Source organism: Rhinatrema bivittatum, chromosome 7, assembly GCF_901001135.1.
Source record: "Rhinatrema bivittatum chromosome 7, aRhiBiv1.1, whole genome shotgun sequence".
Classification (NCBI taxonomy): domain Eukaryota; kingdom Metazoa; phylum Chordata; class Amphibia; order Gymnophiona; family Rhinatrematidae; genus Rhinatrema; species Rhinatrema bivittatum.
In genome coordinates this window covers 232,125,281-232,146,145 of record NC_042621.1, presented here as the reverse complement: position 1 = coordinate 232,146,145, position 20,865 = coordinate 232,125,281, and the positions used below count along the sequence as shown (strand labels likewise).

General features: G+C 44.1%; 1 protein-coding gene across 8 annotated transcripts in view; it reads left to right on the top strand.

The window, feature by feature from the left end:
- KNDC1 (kinase non-catalytic C-lobe domain containing 1) overlaps positions 1 to 20,865 on the top strand; it is a 283,690-nt gene that overhangs the window by 64,688 nt on the left and 198,137 nt on the right. For all 8 annotated transcript variants that reach the window (XM_029609968.1, XM_029609973.1, XM_029609974.1 and 5 more), the window contains 3 exons: positions 6,291 to 6,362; positions 6,431 to 6,492; positions 15,687 to 15,845. In XM_029609968.1, the coding sequence (XP_029465828.1) occupies positions 6,291 to 6,362; positions 6,431 to 6,492; positions 15,687 to 15,845 (293 nt within the window). The remainder of the gene's footprint in view (positions 1 to 6,290; positions 6,363 to 6,430; positions 6,493 to 15,686; positions 15,846 to 20,865) is intronic.

The following is a 20,865-nucleotide window of genomic DNA, read 5'->3' as shown; positions in this document are numbered from 1 at the left end:
ATATTACACCAGTCCCTAAAACATCATTACATCTCCTGTTATGAAAATTGAACAAGCCAAGCTGCTGTAGATAACTACACAGTAGTAGAATACCTCACCTCAGTCGCACATGCAGAATACAGACAGACCCTTACCAAATAAAGAGACCACAGAATATATATAAAACATGCAGACAAAACCTGACCCGGAAGCACAACAAGTCAGTCACTGATTGCAATGCAACAATGGGAAAAAAAGAATCACCACGAATTCCTCAGACAAAACATAAAACAGTAAAATCAAGAAATATAAAACAGCATAATAGTAAGACAATACTAATAAAAGGAATATTTCAAAACAGCTGAATAGAATAACATCCAATTAATTACAAACTCATATGCACATTTCTAAAATTTTCGCAAACACCAATAAAAAATTTCAAAATGGCAGACAAATCAATTAACAGCAAAAATTAAAACAATATAAGGATTAAAAAATCCCTGCTTTCCATATTTAATTTTCTAGTTACCCTGAGATTTTTGTGGATTAATGGTGGGGATGAGGCCTGTGCCCAAGCTTTCTCATCTCTATCTTATTCAAGCTCTCCAATACACATAATCACTTACACACATACATGCTGTCTGTCCTTCACACACATATGTGCTCTCTCTCTCAATTTCCCTGGAAGGTTCATGCAGAAGCAGCCTACGGTATGTTCACACACACATGCTCGCTCCCTCACATACTCGTTCTCACATACATACACATGCTTGCTCTCTCACATACACACAAATAAACACACTTAATCATAATGGCCCCAAAACATGCAGAATGAAAGCAGCAGCAGCCTCCTCTCTATGGGATGCAGGTAAAAGCATCCTTCTTTCTTCTGCCGCATGGCCCAACCATTGCAGCAGCCTCTCTTCTAGTTCAAGATTGGCCAACAGCTGGAGCCTCATTCCCAGTCCAGGCCCAGCTGACAACAGGAGCCTCTCTCCCGTCCTGGACCCAGCTGGTTTACAGAATACAGACTTTGTCAAGGCTCAACGAATGAAAGCCGTAGTGACTTCAGTAGCTCATCTCACGGCAACATCTGTTAAAGACATTTGCAAAGCTATGATTTGGTCATCTGTTCATACCCTCACATTCTTTTATAGTCTGGACAGCATGTCCCAAAAAGACAGTATCTTCAGACAAGCAGTTATATGAAACCTGTTCACTCAGTAATTGACTTTCCACCTGGTGAGGCTAGGTTGACTTAAGTGATTGCTCCGCTACACAGTCCACAGCTTGGGACTCCCCATGGTTTATGGCTAATTCATGCCTGCTTGTTGATGGAGAAAGTAAGTTTTCTTGTCTGTAAACGGGGTTCTCTACAGACAGCAGGATGAAGTAGCCAAGCTTCACACCTGCCTGCCTCCCTGGAGAGTGTTCTACCTCACTAAAGTCTAAACTCTGGGAGACACCGAAGGCTCACAAAGCAGTGTGTATGGCTAATTCCTCCTGAGGTCTACTAAGAACCCTGATTACAGATAAATTAAAATTGCTTTCCTACTATAGAAAACAATGGGAGTCACCCAGGCGAAAGGAAAGCTAGACAGACTTCTGCTGTGAGCTGGATTAAATACATTTGGGTCAGATCCTGAGAAAGCAAATAAAAGCTGCATATCTATGTGGGTGATAACCCTTTGGGGGCAGGAGCAAAAATAGAGAGCAGCCAGATAATGGAAAGAATAGGAAGACTTCTCTTCCTGCTCACTTGAAAGATTTTTGTAAAACTTTTGCAAATAATGTTTTCATTTTTTGAAAACAAACTGAGTAGCAGCCAAATGGCCTCTCTTATGATCATGGATATTCCAGTGGACCAGATATTCTGCCTTACTCATTTTGTGGAGTTAAAACTTCTAGGGGTGAATCAACCCTTATATTGTAATTGAGGTTTTGCCATAAACCTGAGCAGGAGTTTGACACTAAATTCAGCTCAGCAGCAGGGAATTCAAACTTCCAAACAAAAGTACCACAAACCACACTCATTTAATGCATGATTAAGTCCAGCATATATGGAAACATATTCCATTACCACAAGACAATATTTCAAAACATTTTATAATCATCATTTCTATAGAGGATAAAAATGTACCAGTTATTGCAAAAGCAAATAGGAAGCACTACATAGTAACATTTTGGTGTGATTGCAAATTGCTTGTTCTATATGAATCTTGTTTTAAGAAAGTAATGATTTTATATAGTGGTCTCATATTTGTCTTAGCCACAGTTGAAAAACATCCTTTGAAACAATTCCTAATATATTATTGAACTCAAAATCTACTTTATTTTATGAGTGCATTGGTTGACTGAATTTAAAAGAGCTACAGAGGTAGCATTTACAGTCCTAAGGAAGTAGGGAGTCCCTGCCATCACTCAGCATCATCACCTATTGACTTCTTAAGGGAATGCTTGCAGTAGGTTCCTTCAGGTCCGGATTTATCAGTAGGTGCAGTAGACCTGTGGATGAGGTGGCATATGGAGCATTCTCTTCCTGTTGCTACTGCCTGCAACCAAAGAAGAAAGAGACTATAATGTTTTGCCTCCTAGTCCAGATATGGCCCACAAAGACTGAATTAAAACTATCAACAAATTACCCATCCCCATCAAATGTCTTGATGTAGCCCCCTGGGGCCACAGAAGAGCTGCTGTCCCATTGATATGACCCACAGGATTGAAGAGGAAGCAGCCAGAGCTGGCATCGCCTGACTTTTTCCTGTTTTTCTTTCTATGGTAATTCTCTTTCCGTGACTCTTCTTTTTTATTCAGCTATTTTGCTTCCCTTCCTTCTCACTTTTCCCGATTTTCCTTCTCCACTTCTTCCATCCATCACCACTTTACACCTTTCATTCTTTTGTATCGTATCTTTTGTAAAGATGAATTAGTTGGTGGGGATGGGCAGACTAGGTAGGCTGTAGGGATGTGAATCGTTTTTTGACGATTTAAAATATCGTCCGATATATTTTAAATCGTCAAAAATCGTTAGGGCCACGATACAATACCAATTCCCCCGATTTATCATCAAAAAATCGTAAATCGGGGGAATGGGGAGGGCAGGAAAACCGGCACACTAAAACCCCCTAAAACCCACCCCCGACCCTTTAAATTAAATCCCCCACCCTCCCGAACCCCCCCCCCAAATGCCTTAAATTACCTGGGGGTCCAGCGGCGGTCCGGAACGGTCTCCTGCAATTGAATCGTGTTGTCTTCAGCCGGCGCCATTCTGCGTCGCCATTTTGCAAAATGGCGCAAAATGGCGGCGGCCATAGACCAACACGGGTCGGGTCGGGGGTGGGTTTTAGGGTGTTTTAGTGTGCCGGTTTTCCTGCCCTCCCCCTTCCCCCGATTTAGCTACGGACCGCCGCTGGACCCCCAGGTAATTTAAGGCATTTGGGGGGGGGGGGTTTGGGAGGGTGGGGGTTTTAATTTAAAGGGTCGGGGGTAGGTTTTAGGGGGTTTTAGTGTGCCGGTTTTCCTGCCCTCCCCCTTCCCCCGATTTAGCTATGGACCGCCGCTGGACCCCCAGGTAATTTAAGGCATTTGGGGGGGGGGGGTCGGGAGGGTGGGGGATTTAATTTAAAGGGTCGGGGGTGGGTTTTAGGGTGTTTTAGTGTGCCGGTTTTCCTGCCCTCCCCCTTCCCCCGATTTAGCTACGGACCGCCGCTGGACCCCCAGGTAATTTAAGGCATTTGGGGGGGGGGGGGTTCGGGAGTGTGGGGGATTTAATTTAAAGGGTCGGGGGTGGGTTTTAGGGGGGTTTAGTGTGCCGGTTCACGATTTTAATGATTTTCACGATACTCTAAACACCCAAACGGCGACGATACGATTCTCTCCCCCTCCCAGCCGAAATCGATCGTTAAGACGATCGAGGACACGATTTACATCTCTAGTAGGCTGTATGGTCTTTTTCTGCTGTCATATTTCTATGTTTTACTATTCTCCCCTCTATCCCTGTCTTGTTTCTCCCAGCAGTAATTACTGGGTTTCCTGGAGTCACCTAGTTGTTAACTGTTTATTAACTTGTCCAAACCTCATCGTGACCTCATCCTCTGGCAACAAATTCCACAGTTTAATTGTGTATTGAGTGAAAAAAATAATTTATCCAATTTGCCTTAAATTTACTACCTGTTAGTTTCAAAGAGTGTCCAGTAGTCCTATTATTAATTGAAAGGGTAAATAAATGTTCCCTATATATCTTTTCCATGTCTCTTGATAAATCTCTCCTTTCAGTAGTCTCTTCTTTAAGCCGAAGGGCCATAACCTGTTAAACCTTTCTTCATAGGGAGCTGTTCCATCCTTTTCACCATTTTTGGTGCTCTTCTTATACCTTTTCTAAATCCGCTATATCCTTTTAGAGAAAAGGTGACCAGAATTACGCACAATACTCAAGGTGCGGTTACATCATAGACCTATTGAGAGGCATTAAAATGTTCCCTGGTTTTTTGTTATGGTTTTTGGGTTTTTTTGGGGGGGGTGGGGGAGGGTTGCCATTCCTTTCTGAACAATTCCTAGCATTGTGTTAGCTTTTTTGACTACTGCTGCTGTACACTGAGCTGAGATTTCAACGTACTGTCCACAATGACTCCAGGAGCCTTTTCCTGTGTGGTCACTTGTAATGTGAGACTAGCATTGTGTACCTAAATTGGGGTTATTTTTCCCTATATGCATCACTTTGCATTTGTCTGTAGTTGCAAATGAAAATTTACAGTGTTTTAACTTAGTAGAGGCTGGTTCCAAAGAAGCAGGAGAAAAACTGCTGGAGTTGGGGAAAAAAAAAAAGCCTCAATATTCTCATCTCCACTGAAACAATTTTTAATTGTTATGCACATATTACAACTAATCCAGAATACTGCAGCTCGGCTAATTGATAGTAGGTTTCAAAATGACCATATTGGGCCGGATTTTAAAAGGGTTACGTGCATACGTTATGCGCGTAAGCCTTTTAAAACTCCCCTGCGCGCCGAGCCTATTTTGCTTAGGCTCGGCGGCATGCCCAAGCCCTGGGACGCGCATAAGTCCTGGGGCTTCGCTAGGGGGGGGGCGTGTCGGGGGCACGGTGCCGGCCCGGGGGCATTTCGGGGGCATGGCTGAGGCCTCCGAAATGGGTCCCGAGCCGGGGAATCGCACGACAGCAGCCCGCTTCTGGCAGGTGTAACTTTTAAAACACAGGTGGGGGGGGGGGAGTTTAGATAGAGCCGGGGGGGGGGGGGGGGTTAGGTAGGGGAAGGGAGGGCAAGGTGCGGGGGGTGGAGGGAACGGGCAGTGCGCGCGTGCAAGGGGGTATACAAATGTGCACCCCCTTGCGCGCGCCGACCCCGTATTTTATAAGATACGCGTGGCTACGCACGTATCTTATAAAATCCTGCGTACTTTTGTTCGCGCGGGCGTAGATTTATAAAATCTACCCCATTATGTGACTGTATTACATGAATTACATTGGCTTCTTCTGCAATGGCGTACTGAATTCAAAATTGTAATATTCATAAAATGATTTATTCAGATGCCTCCAAGTTCTTAAGTAAGGAACTGCAGTTTTGTAATCCCTTTCGTATTTTAAGATCTTCCTGTACTAATTTATTAGACTTTCCTCTCTAGCAAGCCTATAAGCTGCAGCAGGCTTCATTCAATTTGAGCATTCTTGTATTTGGGTACCATCATGTGCTATGGGTTACCAGCAGAATGAAGAGCAGAACAAGACAGGTTTTTTGTTTTAGAAAACAAAGCTTTATATTTGAATGAAGCCTTTTAATTAATGTTTTATTGGATATGTTTTTATTCATATAATTATGTTCATTTGAAATATTGTTTTTAGATGTTTAAATTGTCATTTTCTTTTAAATGAATGTCTATGTAATCCACCCAGAACAGCTGTATCGCTTGGGCTGTTGAATATAAGATTTTTAAACAAAATACATTTAGCTAGTCCTTTCACTTAATTTTTGAATTGCATTGCTTGCAGTTTTCTCATTTCTATGTCTGCTTGTGTTGTGGCTGGGCAGCACATTTTAGCAGCATTACCTAAGGCATCTTTTACTGTGTATAAGTGAAAACTGAAGGTAATTGTGGCACTAACCTAGCAATATGGCCTTTTGCCTTTCTCTATTCTTGGGATTTATCATGATTGCATTACAATAAAACCATGAAATAGCTTAACATTGTTTTATTGCCACTGTTGCTAAGAGTGTAATAGTGCTCAATCATACTAGCATGCTTGATTCCAGCAATAATAATTACAAGCAAACATTTTTCTTGTGTTTGTTTTACAGCTTATTTAAGCCTAGATACTGTGATGATTGACTCCCATGGAGAAGTCCTCTTTTCTGTTCCTGAAGATGCAGGTAAGATTTTTTTTTTTTTGTTCCCATTGTTCTGATTGAGAATAAAACCATCTTTTCTATTTTTTCAGACTGTTATGATGCATTTTCTATGGCTCCTGAATTTGAAGAACAAGGGTTGGTTACTGAAAAGGTAATTTTGAAGTTCTTGTTTTGGTTTTATTGCATGCTTACATTTATTTATTTATTTGATTTATTCATACTTCTATATTGCCTTTCCAAAAATAGCTCAAGGTGGTTTACAAAATAGAACATAAAACAGGGAAATCAGGTAACACAAAATAAATTACAAATAAAACCTGATACAAATTTATTAGGATTTATTACCTGCCTTTTTGAATGACTGTTCATCCAAGGTGGGGCACAACAACTTGGATATGCAAAAAATACAGCAACACAAATTAGCATGCAAATAACCAAAGGATTCAACAATTTCATATAATTTAAATAGGCATTTTTATTCTGCTTTAACAAGTATTTTCCATGTTTAAAGTGGATCACAAGCATCAGTAAATGTTACAGGAACTTATTTGGTCAAATGCACTTTATAAACATTATTAAAATACATTATATACAAACCATTCCTCATATAAGCAAATAAGTCATCATTAAAATTCATCAATTAACACTACACATTCAGACAAACCCCAAAATCATACATTGCTCGATAAAATAACTACATTGCCTTGTAGAATTCTACCCAAACCCTAACACATAAAGTCAGATGTGGTTGGAATCAGAAACAGTGTCCAAATAAACTAGGTCAGTGAGTGGAAGAATTTAAATACATAAAACCACAAACCATTTAGAGGTCGATTGTTCAAAAGTCATTTAGACAGATAACTGAAAAGTTATCAGTCTAAATGGCCAACTGACTACATTCAAAGCCATATGAGGCTAAATTCTAGCTGCATAAGTCGGGAGCATTCCAGAGGAGGGTGGGAGACATTTCCAGGCAGAGCAGAGTTAGCCGCATAAGTTATACAGCCAACTCAGATATTCAGAGTTAGTCACCTAACTGATGTCACACGCTGAATATCCCCATTAAGTTAGCCAGATAGCTATATCTGCCTAACTTAACTACTGCTCCACAGCTGAATATCAGCTCCTTATTTAGATTTAACTCATTTACCCTCCATTGCCTTAGGTAAAAACTTAGGGGGTCATTTACTAAGCTTTAGTTGTTGCGTGTCCCGTCCGCGCTCGGCCCGTGCCCAGGCCTGCTCACCTCTCCAGCTCTTCCGGGGGTCCCAGGTCGTCCTCCCTTGCAGCGATGGCAAGCACAGCTAGGCCTCGGCGTCCAGCGGCAGGAGTCGCCGGGCCTTCATCCTCCAGCCAGGCCTCACGGCGGTGCTTGGCGTCTTCCGTGGCGTCAGCCCCGCCCCTAGGCGCACGCACGCGTGGACCGCCTGGCACCTTAAAGGGCCATGGGCGGATCCCAGCTCTGCGGTGCGCCCTGATTGATTGTACTATAACAGGAAGCTCCTACCCTGGCTTCCTTGCCTTGGCAATCAGGTCGATCCTAGTGATTTCTAGTTTGCATCTCATTTCAGTCTCGTTCCAGCTTTTGTTCCAGTCTCATTCCAGCCTTTGTTCCAGTCCTGTTCCAGTCTCATTCCAGTCCTGTTCCAGCGTCCTTATATTCCAGCATCCTTCTGTCTCCTCGTCTCCCCAGGTAGTACCTTTCGGACTGTCTTCTCTGTACTGACCTCGTCTTCCCTTTGACTATGTTGATCGCTGCCTGCCTGTTTCTACGACCACGTCTGCCTGCTGCCTGGAACTGACCTCTGCCTGATTACCGACCACGTCTGCACGCTGCCTGGAACTGACCCCTGCCTGAACTCAACCATGACTGACTGCCTCCTGGAACATGACCTCTGCTTTGGCTGACTATCCGCGGACTGACTACTGGCTCTGACCCTTGCATTGGCTGACCACGCTTCCTTGAATCTGGCCTTGATCCTTGCCATACATTCCTCTTCTGGCCTGAGATTCGACCATGCACCCTTGATCATGGTGGGCACACCCCTGAACTTCCTATCAAGGAGATCCTGCAAGGCCCACCTAAGACCAGGTGGCCCGGTGGTCTTATGTGATACTAGCAACCCTAGGTACCCCCGGCTCAACCCGGGGTTACCTAGGGTTGCTAGTAGCAAAGCTCTAAGCTAGCCTCTGTCTCCTCTTGTGCTCCACCTTCTGGTGGCAGGCGCTCTCTGGGTCCGACCAGGGAGCCTACCAATCCTGCACTAGGCCAAGGGTCCACCTCCTGACGCAACAATACTAAGCTATTAACATGCAAAAAACAGTGTTTATTACTTGATAACCTATATCATGGTGATAGCATGTGATATTTGGCCTAAAAAAAGACCCCCTATTTGGTTGAGCTGTTTTGCATATATTTGCATGCATAACATTTTCAAATGCATGCAAAGCAGCTCATCCAAATAGGGGGTTTATAATCTAAGGGGGAAATTTACTAGGGATGTGCAACTGTTTAGGACGAATTAGGCAATTTCAATGAAATTGCCTAATTCGTTCTGGTTTGGGGAACCCGAAAACCGAACCAAATTTTCCCAAAAAAAAATAGGGCCATGATACAGGGTCCAATTGTGCAATGGTGGCCCAGCACGGCTGGAGTTGCCATCATGTTAAAGGGCCAAGAGGCCCAAAAGACCTCATCAACTTGGGGGGTTTTTGGAGAACCTCATCTGTCCCCCATGCCACCTTTCAAGGCAGCTCTGGCCCCCCTCCCTCAAAGAGGCAAAAAAGTCTAAGTGAAACTGTGCTGTGATGGCCCGATGCTTCATCTAACCCCTCCCCGTGTATGCAAAAAAGTTCTTCCCCCTTTCCTTCAACCCTCCCCAACAAACCACATTCCTTCTGCCCTTCCTCTGGTCCAAATAAAATATTCCTGGGGTCTAGTGTTCCCCCCCTCCAAGATAAGACCATAAATAAAGAACCTGGTAAACTGGGGGTAGCTCCAAACCCCATCCCCTGAAACCCTCATACCTCAAAATGGAAGAATAGGTAGTTTGAAAGACAACTGCATTATTTTATTAGCATAGGATGCCATGCAAAGTAGCTCATTTTAATAGGAGCGGGTTTTAGGCCCAAATATTGCCTATCTCACATGATATACAGTGTTTATTGCATGTTAAACTCTGTTTAACTCCTCTGAAGAGGAGTCGGTATTCCCTCCAATCTTGCTCCTCCCCCAGAGAGAGAAAGAAGTCACCTCCTGAAGACCTGTCCTTCACAGGTTTTGTCTGGAGAATGGCAGAGGCCATTCCTTGTACTTTACAGATGAAAGATGAAACCAGGACCAAGATGCTGGACATCTCCAGTTTGTGGAGCCATCTAAGGAAGTTGTGGTAGTTCTAGTCCACAAAATCATTCAGGACATGCAGATGGGTATGTGGGAGAACCCCTATTTCTGTGGCTTCCATTAACAAGAAGGCGAATGTGGTTTACCTCATCCAAGGCTCCCAGATTTGAAGCCAGACAGCTACCACATCAATATGTGGTGCTTGAATCCATTCTGAAGAGAGTCAAGTGGCAGATGACAAATTCCATTGTGCCTCACGGAAGGAGTCTTGGATCTTGGACATTCTTGGGAAAAAGGTCTTTCAGAGAGTTATACTGAACACCTGCATAGCCTCTTACCCAGCTCTGCATGGGCCAGTATATTTGGGACCTACTAAAGCAGATGCAAGGGGTAGCTGTACAGCTTTCTCAGAAATGGCAAGATGCTCTCCATTCACTGTTGGACAAGAAAATGGAGTGTGAAAAACGCATGGGCCGATTGACTTTTGATGTTTTCGAGACATCGTCCAGAGCCTCTGCCAAGGGGATTGGTGCTTGAGGTCCAGGAAAGACTTGCAGTAGTTACTAATACTAAAGAGAATATCTTTGAAGATGAGGTGAAAGCTTCAGTGGCACAGATCCATGAATACTGCAATGCTGCAGTCACTCTCCACTACCACTCCAGAACCACCCTCAACTTCCAGGAGGAAACAGGCTGAGGATGAGAAGGTACTTTTTCCACCCAAGGAAGTGTTATCCTCCACCCTTTGATCCCGAGCACAACAGGCCCCAGGTGCTCATCCAAGGCAACAGCAAGCCCCTAACACACAGCCAGCACTCCCAATCAACACCTGGGATGGGGTTTGACTAGATCATGGAAAGCATAGCCTGCATCCTGATACCCATGCCAAAGGATCTTTCAGTTGGAGACAGACTGAAGTTTTACATAATCTATTGGCCCAGTGTAACTTCAGACCAGTGGGTCTGCATCATTGTAAGAGGAAGGTACAAATGAAATCTACTGGGTACCCTCCAAATTGCCCTCTGGACCCAGAATAGGGTCACTCGTCATATCAGCAACTGCTTCAAAAGGAGCTGTCCTTCCTTTTATAGACCAGAGCAGTTGAACCCATTCCAGCAGGGGAATGAGGGTGGAGATTTTATTCCAAGTATTTCCTCATTTCAGAGAAACCAGGAAGAGACTGTCCCATCCTAGACCTAAGAGTTTTGAACAAATTCAAGAGAGAAAAATTCAAGATGCTTTCCCTTGTCACCTTAATTCCTGTTTCAAAACGGGGACTGGATATGCTCTCTGAATCACAAAGATGTTTCCACATGGAGATAATCCCCTGCCACAGGAAATATCTCAGATTTGTGGTGGGGAACCAAAACCTCCAATACTGCATACTGCCCTTTGGCTTAGCATCAGTCCCGCATATCTTCCTCAAATGCTTTGCTGTGGTGGTGGTGTACCTACACAAGCTGGGGTACATATGTTCCCCTATCTGAATGATTTACTGGCCAAGAGTACATTGCAGACAGGTGCCACAGAATTGATGTGCAAGACCATCTGGGTGTTGGAGTTATTAGGGTTCATTCTCAACTATCCCAAATCCCACTTGAGCCCATCACTTCAACTGGAGTTTATTGGAACTCTGTTGGACATGACTCAGGCAAAAGCCTTTCTTCCTCAACAAAGGGCTAGCACTTTAATATCCACAGTGGAAAGAATTCAAACAAGTTAGCAGACATCAGCATGGGACATGTTGAGAATGTTGGGGCTTATCATGTCCACCATACATGTCACTCCCTTGATATGTCTCCTTGTGCAGAAAGTCCAATGGAACCTCAGATTCATGGCTACAGGCCACTCAGGATCTATGAGACAGCATCTGTATCATACAACTGCTAAAGGACTCTCTGTCCTGGTAGCGGGACAATTCCAATTTGATCATAGATATGCCCTTTCAAATTCTCCAGTTCAAATTGTCCTTGTCACAGATGTGTCCAACCTAGGATGGGAAGCTCATGTAGAGGGGCTCTGCATCCAAGGTCTTTGGTCTGCTCAGGAAAGGAGTCATCAGAAAAACTTCCCGGAGCTGAGGGTGATTTGGTTCGTGCTTAAAAGCATTCAAAGATTGGCTAGCCAACAAAGTGGTCCTAGTTCAAATGGACAATCAGGTTGCAATGTATTACATCAACAAGTAGGGAGGAACAAGATTGTACCTCCTGTGTCAGGAGACTTGTCCAGCTGTGGGACTGGGCCATCTCTCAATGGATGGTTGGTTCTCAGGACCATGTAGCTGGCAGGTGTGGAGAATGTTCTGGGGAATATATTGAGCCAAATCCTGGAACTACATGAGTGGTCACTGGGACCGAGGAGTAGCAAGACAGATTTTTCACCAATGGGGACAGTAGTAGCGGACATCAGTGGTGGATCATTTTCCTCTGAACAGAAAGGCTCTGCTCTTTTGTTCCATAAAAAGGGCACAGGTTAAACTAACCTCCAGTTCCTTCACCCTACATTGGAGTTCTCTGTATGCATATTCTCAAATACCACTAATGTCGAATATTCTGTTTGAAGCTGAAAGAAGTCCAGTAGATTGTTCCTCATAGCCTCCTTTTGGCCAAGACAGATTTGATTCCCTCTTCTCAGGGAGATATCCATCAGGGAACCGATCAGGCTGAGGACTTCTCCAGATCACATTACTAGGGTTCAACACAGATTCCACCATCCCAGCATCAGGTCCCTAGCTCTCACTGCTTGGATATTGAGAGATTGACCTTGCATCCTAATGATGTGTCTCGAGTTCTGTTAGCTTCAAGAAAGGATTCCACTAGGAAGTCCTTTGGTTTAAATGAGTTTGCCCTGTGGTGTGAGCAGAAGGCTCTAGATTCCTTCTCCTGCAATTCCCAAAAACCTCTTGAATACTTTCTATATCTCCAGATTTGGCCCAGAGACTCCAGAATTCTGAACAGCTTGCTGGGTCTGCAGGCTAATACCCAAAAACTCCAGGTGCCCAGCTTGCAAAAAGCTGCCGAAAATAAAGAGTGGTTGGAGCAGCACAGTCCTGAAGGAGGAGGATTGTAAGGGCCGTGTAGAGAAGAAAGACATGGAGGATCGTCTGACCCTGCTCAGCAGAAGGATGAAGAGGACCAGTGTCAGCCTCCCCCTGGTGGGGAACAAGAAATGGCAACATTGGTCCCTCTGAGCAGATGCAGGAAGAGCAGTAGCATTGGGCCCATGCAGGGAAAATGAAACAGGCAGCGTGGGCCGTATTGCTGAAGAAGGAAATAAAGGAGCATTGGTCCCTCAGTCTTGGGAAAAGAGGAGGTTGCTGTACTTAATCAGGATTGAGGTGAGAAAAGAGAATTGACTGTGCATGTGTTTGTGAGAGAGTGCATGTGTGTGTGTGTGTGGAAGGAGGGAGAGGAGTGAGTGAGCAATTATATGTGTGTGTGTGGAAGAGGGAGAGGAGCGAATATGTGCAAGCATTGTGTGTGAGTGCATGTATCTGGATGAATGAGGAGTGAGCATGTGTGTAATATTGAGCATGTATATGTGTGTGAGTGAACATGTGAGTGTGTTAGTATGTTATGGGAAAGGAAGTTTGTTTACATGCTGTTACTGACCCCACAATCCCCTTCCGCCCTCCCTCCCCCACTTTCCTCTACTTCACGACAAAATCAGGGTGACTGGAAATCAGAAGTTCCCAGGTATATATATCTGTCTAAGTTTGTTCTCTTAACCAACTCAGTGAGGGTTCACCTTTGTGTAATGGAGCATATCACCAGCAAGTAGAAGGGAAACCCATCTCTGTGCAGTCTTTAGTTTTCCGATTCATGTGAGGTCTACTTGATTTGAAGCCTCCTAACAGACCTCCCGCTGTGTTTTGGGATCTCAGTATTGGCCCAGCTGATGAAAGCTCCCGTTGATCTGCTGCATTCCTGTGACTTAAAGTACCTAACCTGGAAGATTTGGTTTTTTTTATGGCAGTCACTTCAGCATGCAGGGTCAGTGAGCTCCAGGCTCTAGTAACTTATCCAACTTATACCAGGTTTCCTCATGATAGGGGTGGCTCTGTGCATCCATCCTAAATTCTTTTCTAAGTGGTGTAATTCCATCTTAACCAGTGAATCATCCTTCCAACATTGTTTCCCAGGCTGTATGTTCACCACAGTGAACAAGCACTGCACAATTTGGACTGCAAAAGAGTCTTGTCCTTCTACCTGGAATGGACTAAAGCCCATTAAAAAGTTTACCCAGCTTTTTATTTCTTTTGATACCAGCAAACTTGGCATAGCTATTGCCAAATAAACTTTATTTAATTGGCTAACAGACTGCATCTCCTTCAGTTATGCCCAGGCATGTCTGAATCTGGTAGGCTTTGTTCAAGCTCACTCTGTCCGAGCCATGGCAGTGTCAATGGCTCACCTGTGATCAGTACCTATGGAGGAGATCTGCAAAGCTACGACATGGCGTTCTCTCCACACATACACATCTCACTACTGTTTGAATAGGAACAATTGGCACGACAATAGGATTGGCCAGTTTGTTGTATGGAATTTGTTTGAGATTTAGAACCCAACTCCTTTCCCTTTAGGACCCATTGTTTTTTGTTCCGGGCTGCCCCTTGGGATAACATGCATATATGGAAAAAAGACTTCTTGCCAGCAAAAATATTGCCGGGCCCATTGGCACTTGTTATTTTTTCTTCTTTTTTCGTTTGGTGCAATCTATAGTTGGGGAATCCCATGTGTGAGGATTGCCATCCTGCTTGTCCTTAAAGAAAACAGAGTTGCTTATGTGTAACAGGTGTTCTCCAAGGACAGCAAGATGTCAGTCCTCACAAATCCTGCCCGCCTTTAGTTGTATAGGCTATGGTACAAGACTGAAGAGGCCCCTGCGTGGACACATGGTATGTTAGCTCAGTGAGGCACAGTCAATGTTCTAGAAAATTTGAAGTTACATTTCTGTGCTGGGCTCCATCAAATGTTGTCACCCATGTGTAAAGACTGACAGCCTGCTGTCCTTGGAGAACACCTGTTATAAGTAAGAGCTCTAACAGTCAAATGCAAAATCCTAAAACATACAATGAAATCCTAAAACATACAATGAAATGAATACAGTATACTAAAAATCCCAAGCATATGTACCTTTGTGCATATAGATTTATGTTCTTACTTTCAAAAATCTAAAATGCATATAAATCCTTTCCCTGCACCAACTCTGCTCCCTGGAACACCTACTTCAACTGTAGGTAAAAGTGCACATGAAATCAGGTTTCGCACATTCAGAGAATTTCTGAATTGATTTTTAAAGCACAATTTATCTCTCCACAAAATCCTGTATTATATGCATTCGGCGCAGCCTTGGAGGGAACAGGGAAAGCCATTGGGGCTCTCTCCACAAAATCCTGTCTTATATGCATAAGACAGGCTTTTGTGTGTATTAAGCTCTTTGGAAATCAAGCCAATAGAGGGTAATTTTCAAACAGCCCATAGATTTTTACCCAGATTTTCAAAGTGGACTTATGCAAATAAGTCTACTTTGAAAATTTGTGGATTGCCCCAGTACATACATGAGCACGCACACACAAAGTTACATTTGCTTCTGAGCAGGTGTAACTTTGTGCATGTAGATTTACATGTATACTTTCAAGAATTAAAAGTATGCACATAAATCATTTCCCTTTCCTAACTGCACTCCCGAAACACCTCTTGCTGCTGCATATAGCTGGTTGAATTTTAAAGAGTTTTATGCATGTAAATCCTTCAGAAAATCAACCCTATAATGCAAAATTTTTAACCATATGTATCAGGAAGAGTTGAAAGAATTTCTCTACAGCCCCAGGAATTTAGGTCCCCTGTATAGGAGAATAATGATTGCAGCATGACTGAATTGATCAGATTCATGTAAATAAGACAAATTCAGACTGTTAGGTATTGGGTAGGATTTGTGTGTCAGAAAAAAAGCTCTGGACATTTGCAAAGATAAATATATATCTTTTAACTTTTTAACAGGTCTGTGTTTATGGTGTAGCAGCAATTTTGTGGACAGCAGCAAAATATAATTTTTCACCTAATCGAAAGCTTTCATTACCTAAAAAACTAAAGAAACTTCTTCTGAATATGGCAAAAAGAAATGCTAATGATAGACTATCTTTAACTGATGCACTTAAGGTAATTATATTTTTTTCCAATAAAAATAAAATAATTGTATTTTTGACCTCTAACACATCTCAATAAATTGTTATCTGACATAAGCAATAGTATTAATATCTATTTTTATGTAATTCAATTGCCAAACACTCTGACTTTGATATAATGTGAAAATTTGTTCCAATTCAAATGTTTCTCTAGATTTATCAATGATAGTTATTTGGTAAAACACTGGAATTGAACTTTGATACATCTGCCCCAGAGTATTTAAAGTTATTAACTCTTTCTACTTAGCCTCTCTCACTGCAATAAATCTAATTGTCTCCTTTATACAATGGGCAAAATCCAACTATGCAGGAAATAGACTTCATTAGTCTGTAGTAACAAGGATAATAAAACTAAAATTGCTACAGTGACATAAGTTCAAATTCTGAGCCCCTTTGAAGATTCAGTGCTTCTCCTCAGCCTTCACAGTTGGCTTGCAAGTCTCTAGACCTTTAAGGGTAGAACCAACCCATCTGACCCTCTTAAAAGTGCAAGGGAGTATAGACTGGTACAAAGAAAGCAACATTCGGGGAACAGGCGCATACACTCAGGGCACAGACCTTATGTGCTAGTGTTTAGCAATGCCCCTGCTCCTCCCATATCCCCATGGTCCCTTCCGGGATCCTCATCTACCTTCCCACTCCCATGACTTCTTCTTGAGTCCTCTCCCTCATACCCTTCCTAGGTCATCTTCCATTCTATCCTTACATTACCTATAGCCCTTTCTTGGGTCCTCCCTCTCCACCATGGACCTTTCCTGTGTTCATTTCCAGCTACCCTCTAACCCATGGTCTCTTTCTGGGTATGCCCTCCCCTCATCTCCTTATTACTTATCTAGGGCCCAACAGGGACAGCAGTAAGAGTGAAAATCAGTATGGAGCTAGTGAATGAGACTTATTCACAAATCCTTCCATGACTGTGCCCCTTTCATGGGTTTTCTTGGTAACAGGAAATCTACAATGGAGAGGGGATTGGGCTGCCACAGGGTCAGGTCACAGCACCACACTGTTCTTCACTGTTACTGCTGCTGCCTGAAGATTACAACCAGGTGCCAGCCCTAATCAGCTGTTCTCGGACAGTAGCCATCAAATCCCCTTTTCGTTTGGGTCCCCTGTACTGTGGGGGCTGTTTGAGCAGAATTTACTCCATAGATTGCTAGTTGTAAACATAGTAGATGACAGCAGAGGCATTCTGATTGGTCCAGCCAGACTGCACAGTTGTGTCATCTAGTTCTCTACCACTTTGGGTAGATAAACATACATTCCCATACTTAAACACCAGAAACCCCCGTGTCTTTTTTTTCTAAACTCTCAACCCTGTTCCTACCACTACATAGTTCTGACCCAAGTATATTTAAATTATCTTACACTGCTCCATGTCTACTGGTAGGCATTTCCAGGCCATGCCTTCTTCCTTTTTGGTTCTTACAAGTCCCGTACTTAATCCAACACCAAGGTCCCCTTTCAAGTCTTGCCAGCAAGCTTTTTAATCCACAAAGCCACCAAAACTAGGGAGGCTGTTTTCTAAAATATCCAACCAACCATTCCTGGTTGATGCTAGGGTTATAACCATGGCTGCTCCATACAAGTTACCACAGCCTGCTTGAAAGCCTGATACAAATGTACTACCACTCTCTGCCTGCTGGCTTGTATTTTCTCCTCTCTGGCCCTTTAACATTCTATATGCCTGAGCAAACACTCAAGCCCTTTCTTTCTATCTGTTATAACCTGCCCCTCCCTCCCCCCAGTCAACCTGCAGTTACCACTTCACTCTTCACATATCGCAAGCATATTAAATTATTTCAGAGTTTTGGAATAGCCACTGCTAGTAAGCTATTCCAGATACCTTAATGCCTTCTTTATTTTCTCTGAACCTTCCTCTCTGCTGTTTTCCTATCATGACCTCTTGTCTCTGATTTTCCTTTTCTATGGAAAATTTCTCCTTCCTGTACTTTATTGAAGTCTGTCAAATATTTGAAAGTTTCTATCATATTCATCATATCTCTTCTTTTTTCCAGCGAGCACATTTTGTGTGTCTTAAGCCTTTCTTTGTAGGATTTAAGTTGCAGCCCTATTTCATATTAGTAGCCCTACTGGAGTTAATTTTTTGCAACATCGTGCATAAGTTAGCTGGCAAATATGTGCATAAGTTACACCAAAATGGACTTTAAAAATTATCCCACCACATCTATATGAACAAGTTACACTTCCTAAAATATCCACACAAATTTCCAATGAAAATTTACATGCACAACTTTTTAAAATCCAAAATTGTGCATGAAAGTATAAACCCTTCTCTGATTTTGCCGCCACGTTTGCTTCTGCTCCCAAGTAAACTTCTATGCAAAAAGATGTACACGTGTAAGTTTACCTGCATGTCAGGTAGTCAGTTTTTAAAAACTCGCAGAAATTCTTTTGAAAACTGCTCTCTTTATGAACTATTTCCATCCTTACAAAATTGTGGACTCTAGAACTGAACGCATAGAAAGTCATATATTAATAGGACCTAGGCAGTATGAATTTACACAAGGGAAGTCCTGCCTCACCATTCAGCTACACCTTTTGAAGGAGTTAATAAACATGTGGATAATGGTGATCCAGTAGATATAGGGCCAGATTTTCTAGCCTACACGCGGGCGTAGATTTGGCGCGCAACCCGGCGCGTACAAATCTACGCCCAATTTTATAACATGCGCGCTTAGCCGCGCACATGTTATAAACTCCGGGGTCGGCATGCGCAAGGAGATGCACACTTGTGCACCTTGCGCGCACTGAGCCCTAGGGGAGCCCAGATGGCTTTCCCCGTTCCCTCCGAGGCTGCTCCAAAATCACTTTTTCTGATATCGGAGCGGCCTGAGAGGGAACTTTCCTTTCACTCCCCCACACCTTCCCCTCCCTTCCCCTATCTAACCCGCCCCCCAGCCCTTCCTAACTCCCTCCCCCTACCTTTATTATTTAAGTTGCACCTGCCTCTGGGCAGGCGTAGGTTGCGCGCGCCGGCCGAGTGCTGGCGCACGATTCCCTGGCCTAGCAGGCCTTCGGAGGCCTCTGGCCATGCCCCTCCCTGCCCCTTTTTTCAAGCCCCGGGACATACGCGCATCGCCGAGGCTGTGCAAAATAGGCTCGGTGCACGCAGGAGCGGGTTTTTGGGGTTACACGCGTAGCCCTTTGAAAATCCACCCTATAGTGTATTTAGATTTTCAGAAAGTGCTTGACAAACTTCTCCATGAGAGACTCCTGAGAAAACTAAAAAGTTATGGGATAGGAGATGATGTCCTATTGTGGACTGCAAATTGGTTAAAAGATAGAAAACAGAGAGTAGGAATAAATAGTCAGCTTTCTCCGTGGACAAGGGTAAACAGAGTGCCTCAGGTATCTGTGCGGGGACCAGTGCTTTTTAATGTTTATAAATTATTAGAAAAAGCGAATGATGAGTGAGGTGATCAGATTTGCAGATGACATACATTATTTAGAATAGCAAAATCACAGACGGATTTTGAGAAATTGCAAGAAGACCTTGTGAGGCTGGGAGATTGGGTATCCAAATGGCAGATGAAATGTCATGTGTACAAGTGCAAAGTAATGAACATAGGGAAAAGTAGGGATGTGCAGAGGGACGCCATACGTTGCATTCGGGTTTCGTATTCGTTGGGGGGCAGATACGTTTATGCGTTAATTCTTATTCGTTTCCCGGCTAAAATTAAATTAACTACAACCCCTCACCCTCCTGACCCCCCCCCCCCAAGACTTACCAAAACTCCCTGGTGGTCCAGCGGGGGGTCCAGGAGCCATCTCCTGCACTCACACCCTCAGCTGCCGGTATTCAAAATGGCGCCGATAGCCTTTGACCTACTATGTCACAGGGGCTACCGGTGCCATTGGTCAGCCCCTGTCACATGGTAGGAGCAATGGATGACCGGCACCATCTTGTGCTCCTACCATGTGACAGGGGCTGACCAATGGCACCGGTAGCCCCTGTGACCTAGTAAAGGCAAAGGCTATCGGCGCCATTTTGATTACTGGCAGCCAAAGGCCCAAGTGCAGGAGATCATTTCCGTACCCCCGCTGGACCACCAGGGACTTTTGGCAAGTCTTGGGGGACCCTCCTGACCCCCACAAGACTAGCCAAATGTCCAACGGGGGTCCGGGAGCGACCTCCTGCTCTCGGGCCATCGGCTGCCAGTATTCAAAATGGTGCCGATAGCCTTTGCCCTCACTATGTCACAGGGGCCACCTTTGCCCTCACTATGTCACAGGGGCTGCCGGTCTGCCCCTGTAACATAGTGAGGGCAAAGGCTATCGGTGCCATTTTGAATACTGGCAGCCGACGGCCCGAGAACAGGAGGTTGCTCCCGGACCCCCGCTGGAATTTTGACAAGTCTTGTGGGGGTCAGGAGGGTCTCCCAAGACTTGCCAAAAGTCCCTAGTGGTCCAGCGGGGGTCCGGGAGCGATCTCCTGCACTCGGGCCGTCGGCTACCAGTAATCAAAATGGCGCCGATAGCCTTTGCCCTTACTATGTCACAGGTGCTACCGGTGCCATTGGTCAGCCCCTGTCACATGGTAGGAGCACAAGATGGTGCCGGCCATCCATTGCTCCTACCATGTGACAGGGGCTGACCAATGGCACTGGTAGCCCCTGTGACATAGTAGGTCAAAGACTATCGGTGCTATTTTGAATACCGGCAGCCGAGGGTGTGAGTGCAGGAGATGGCTCCCGGACCCCCTGCTGGACCACCAGGGAGTTTTGGTAAGTCTTGGGGGGGTCAGGAGGGTGGGGGGTTTGTTTAAATTGTCTCCTTTAGGCAGCTGAATAATTCAGCGAAGATTCGTTGTATTCGTGGGGAATCGCGATACGTTTCGCTTCCCCACGAATACAACGAATATGGCCCTATACATTGTGGCTTGCCAATTCGTAGGGAACGAATGCACACCCCTAAGAAAAAGTAAACCACACTCCACTTATATGATGCTAGGTTACATATTAGGAGTTACAACC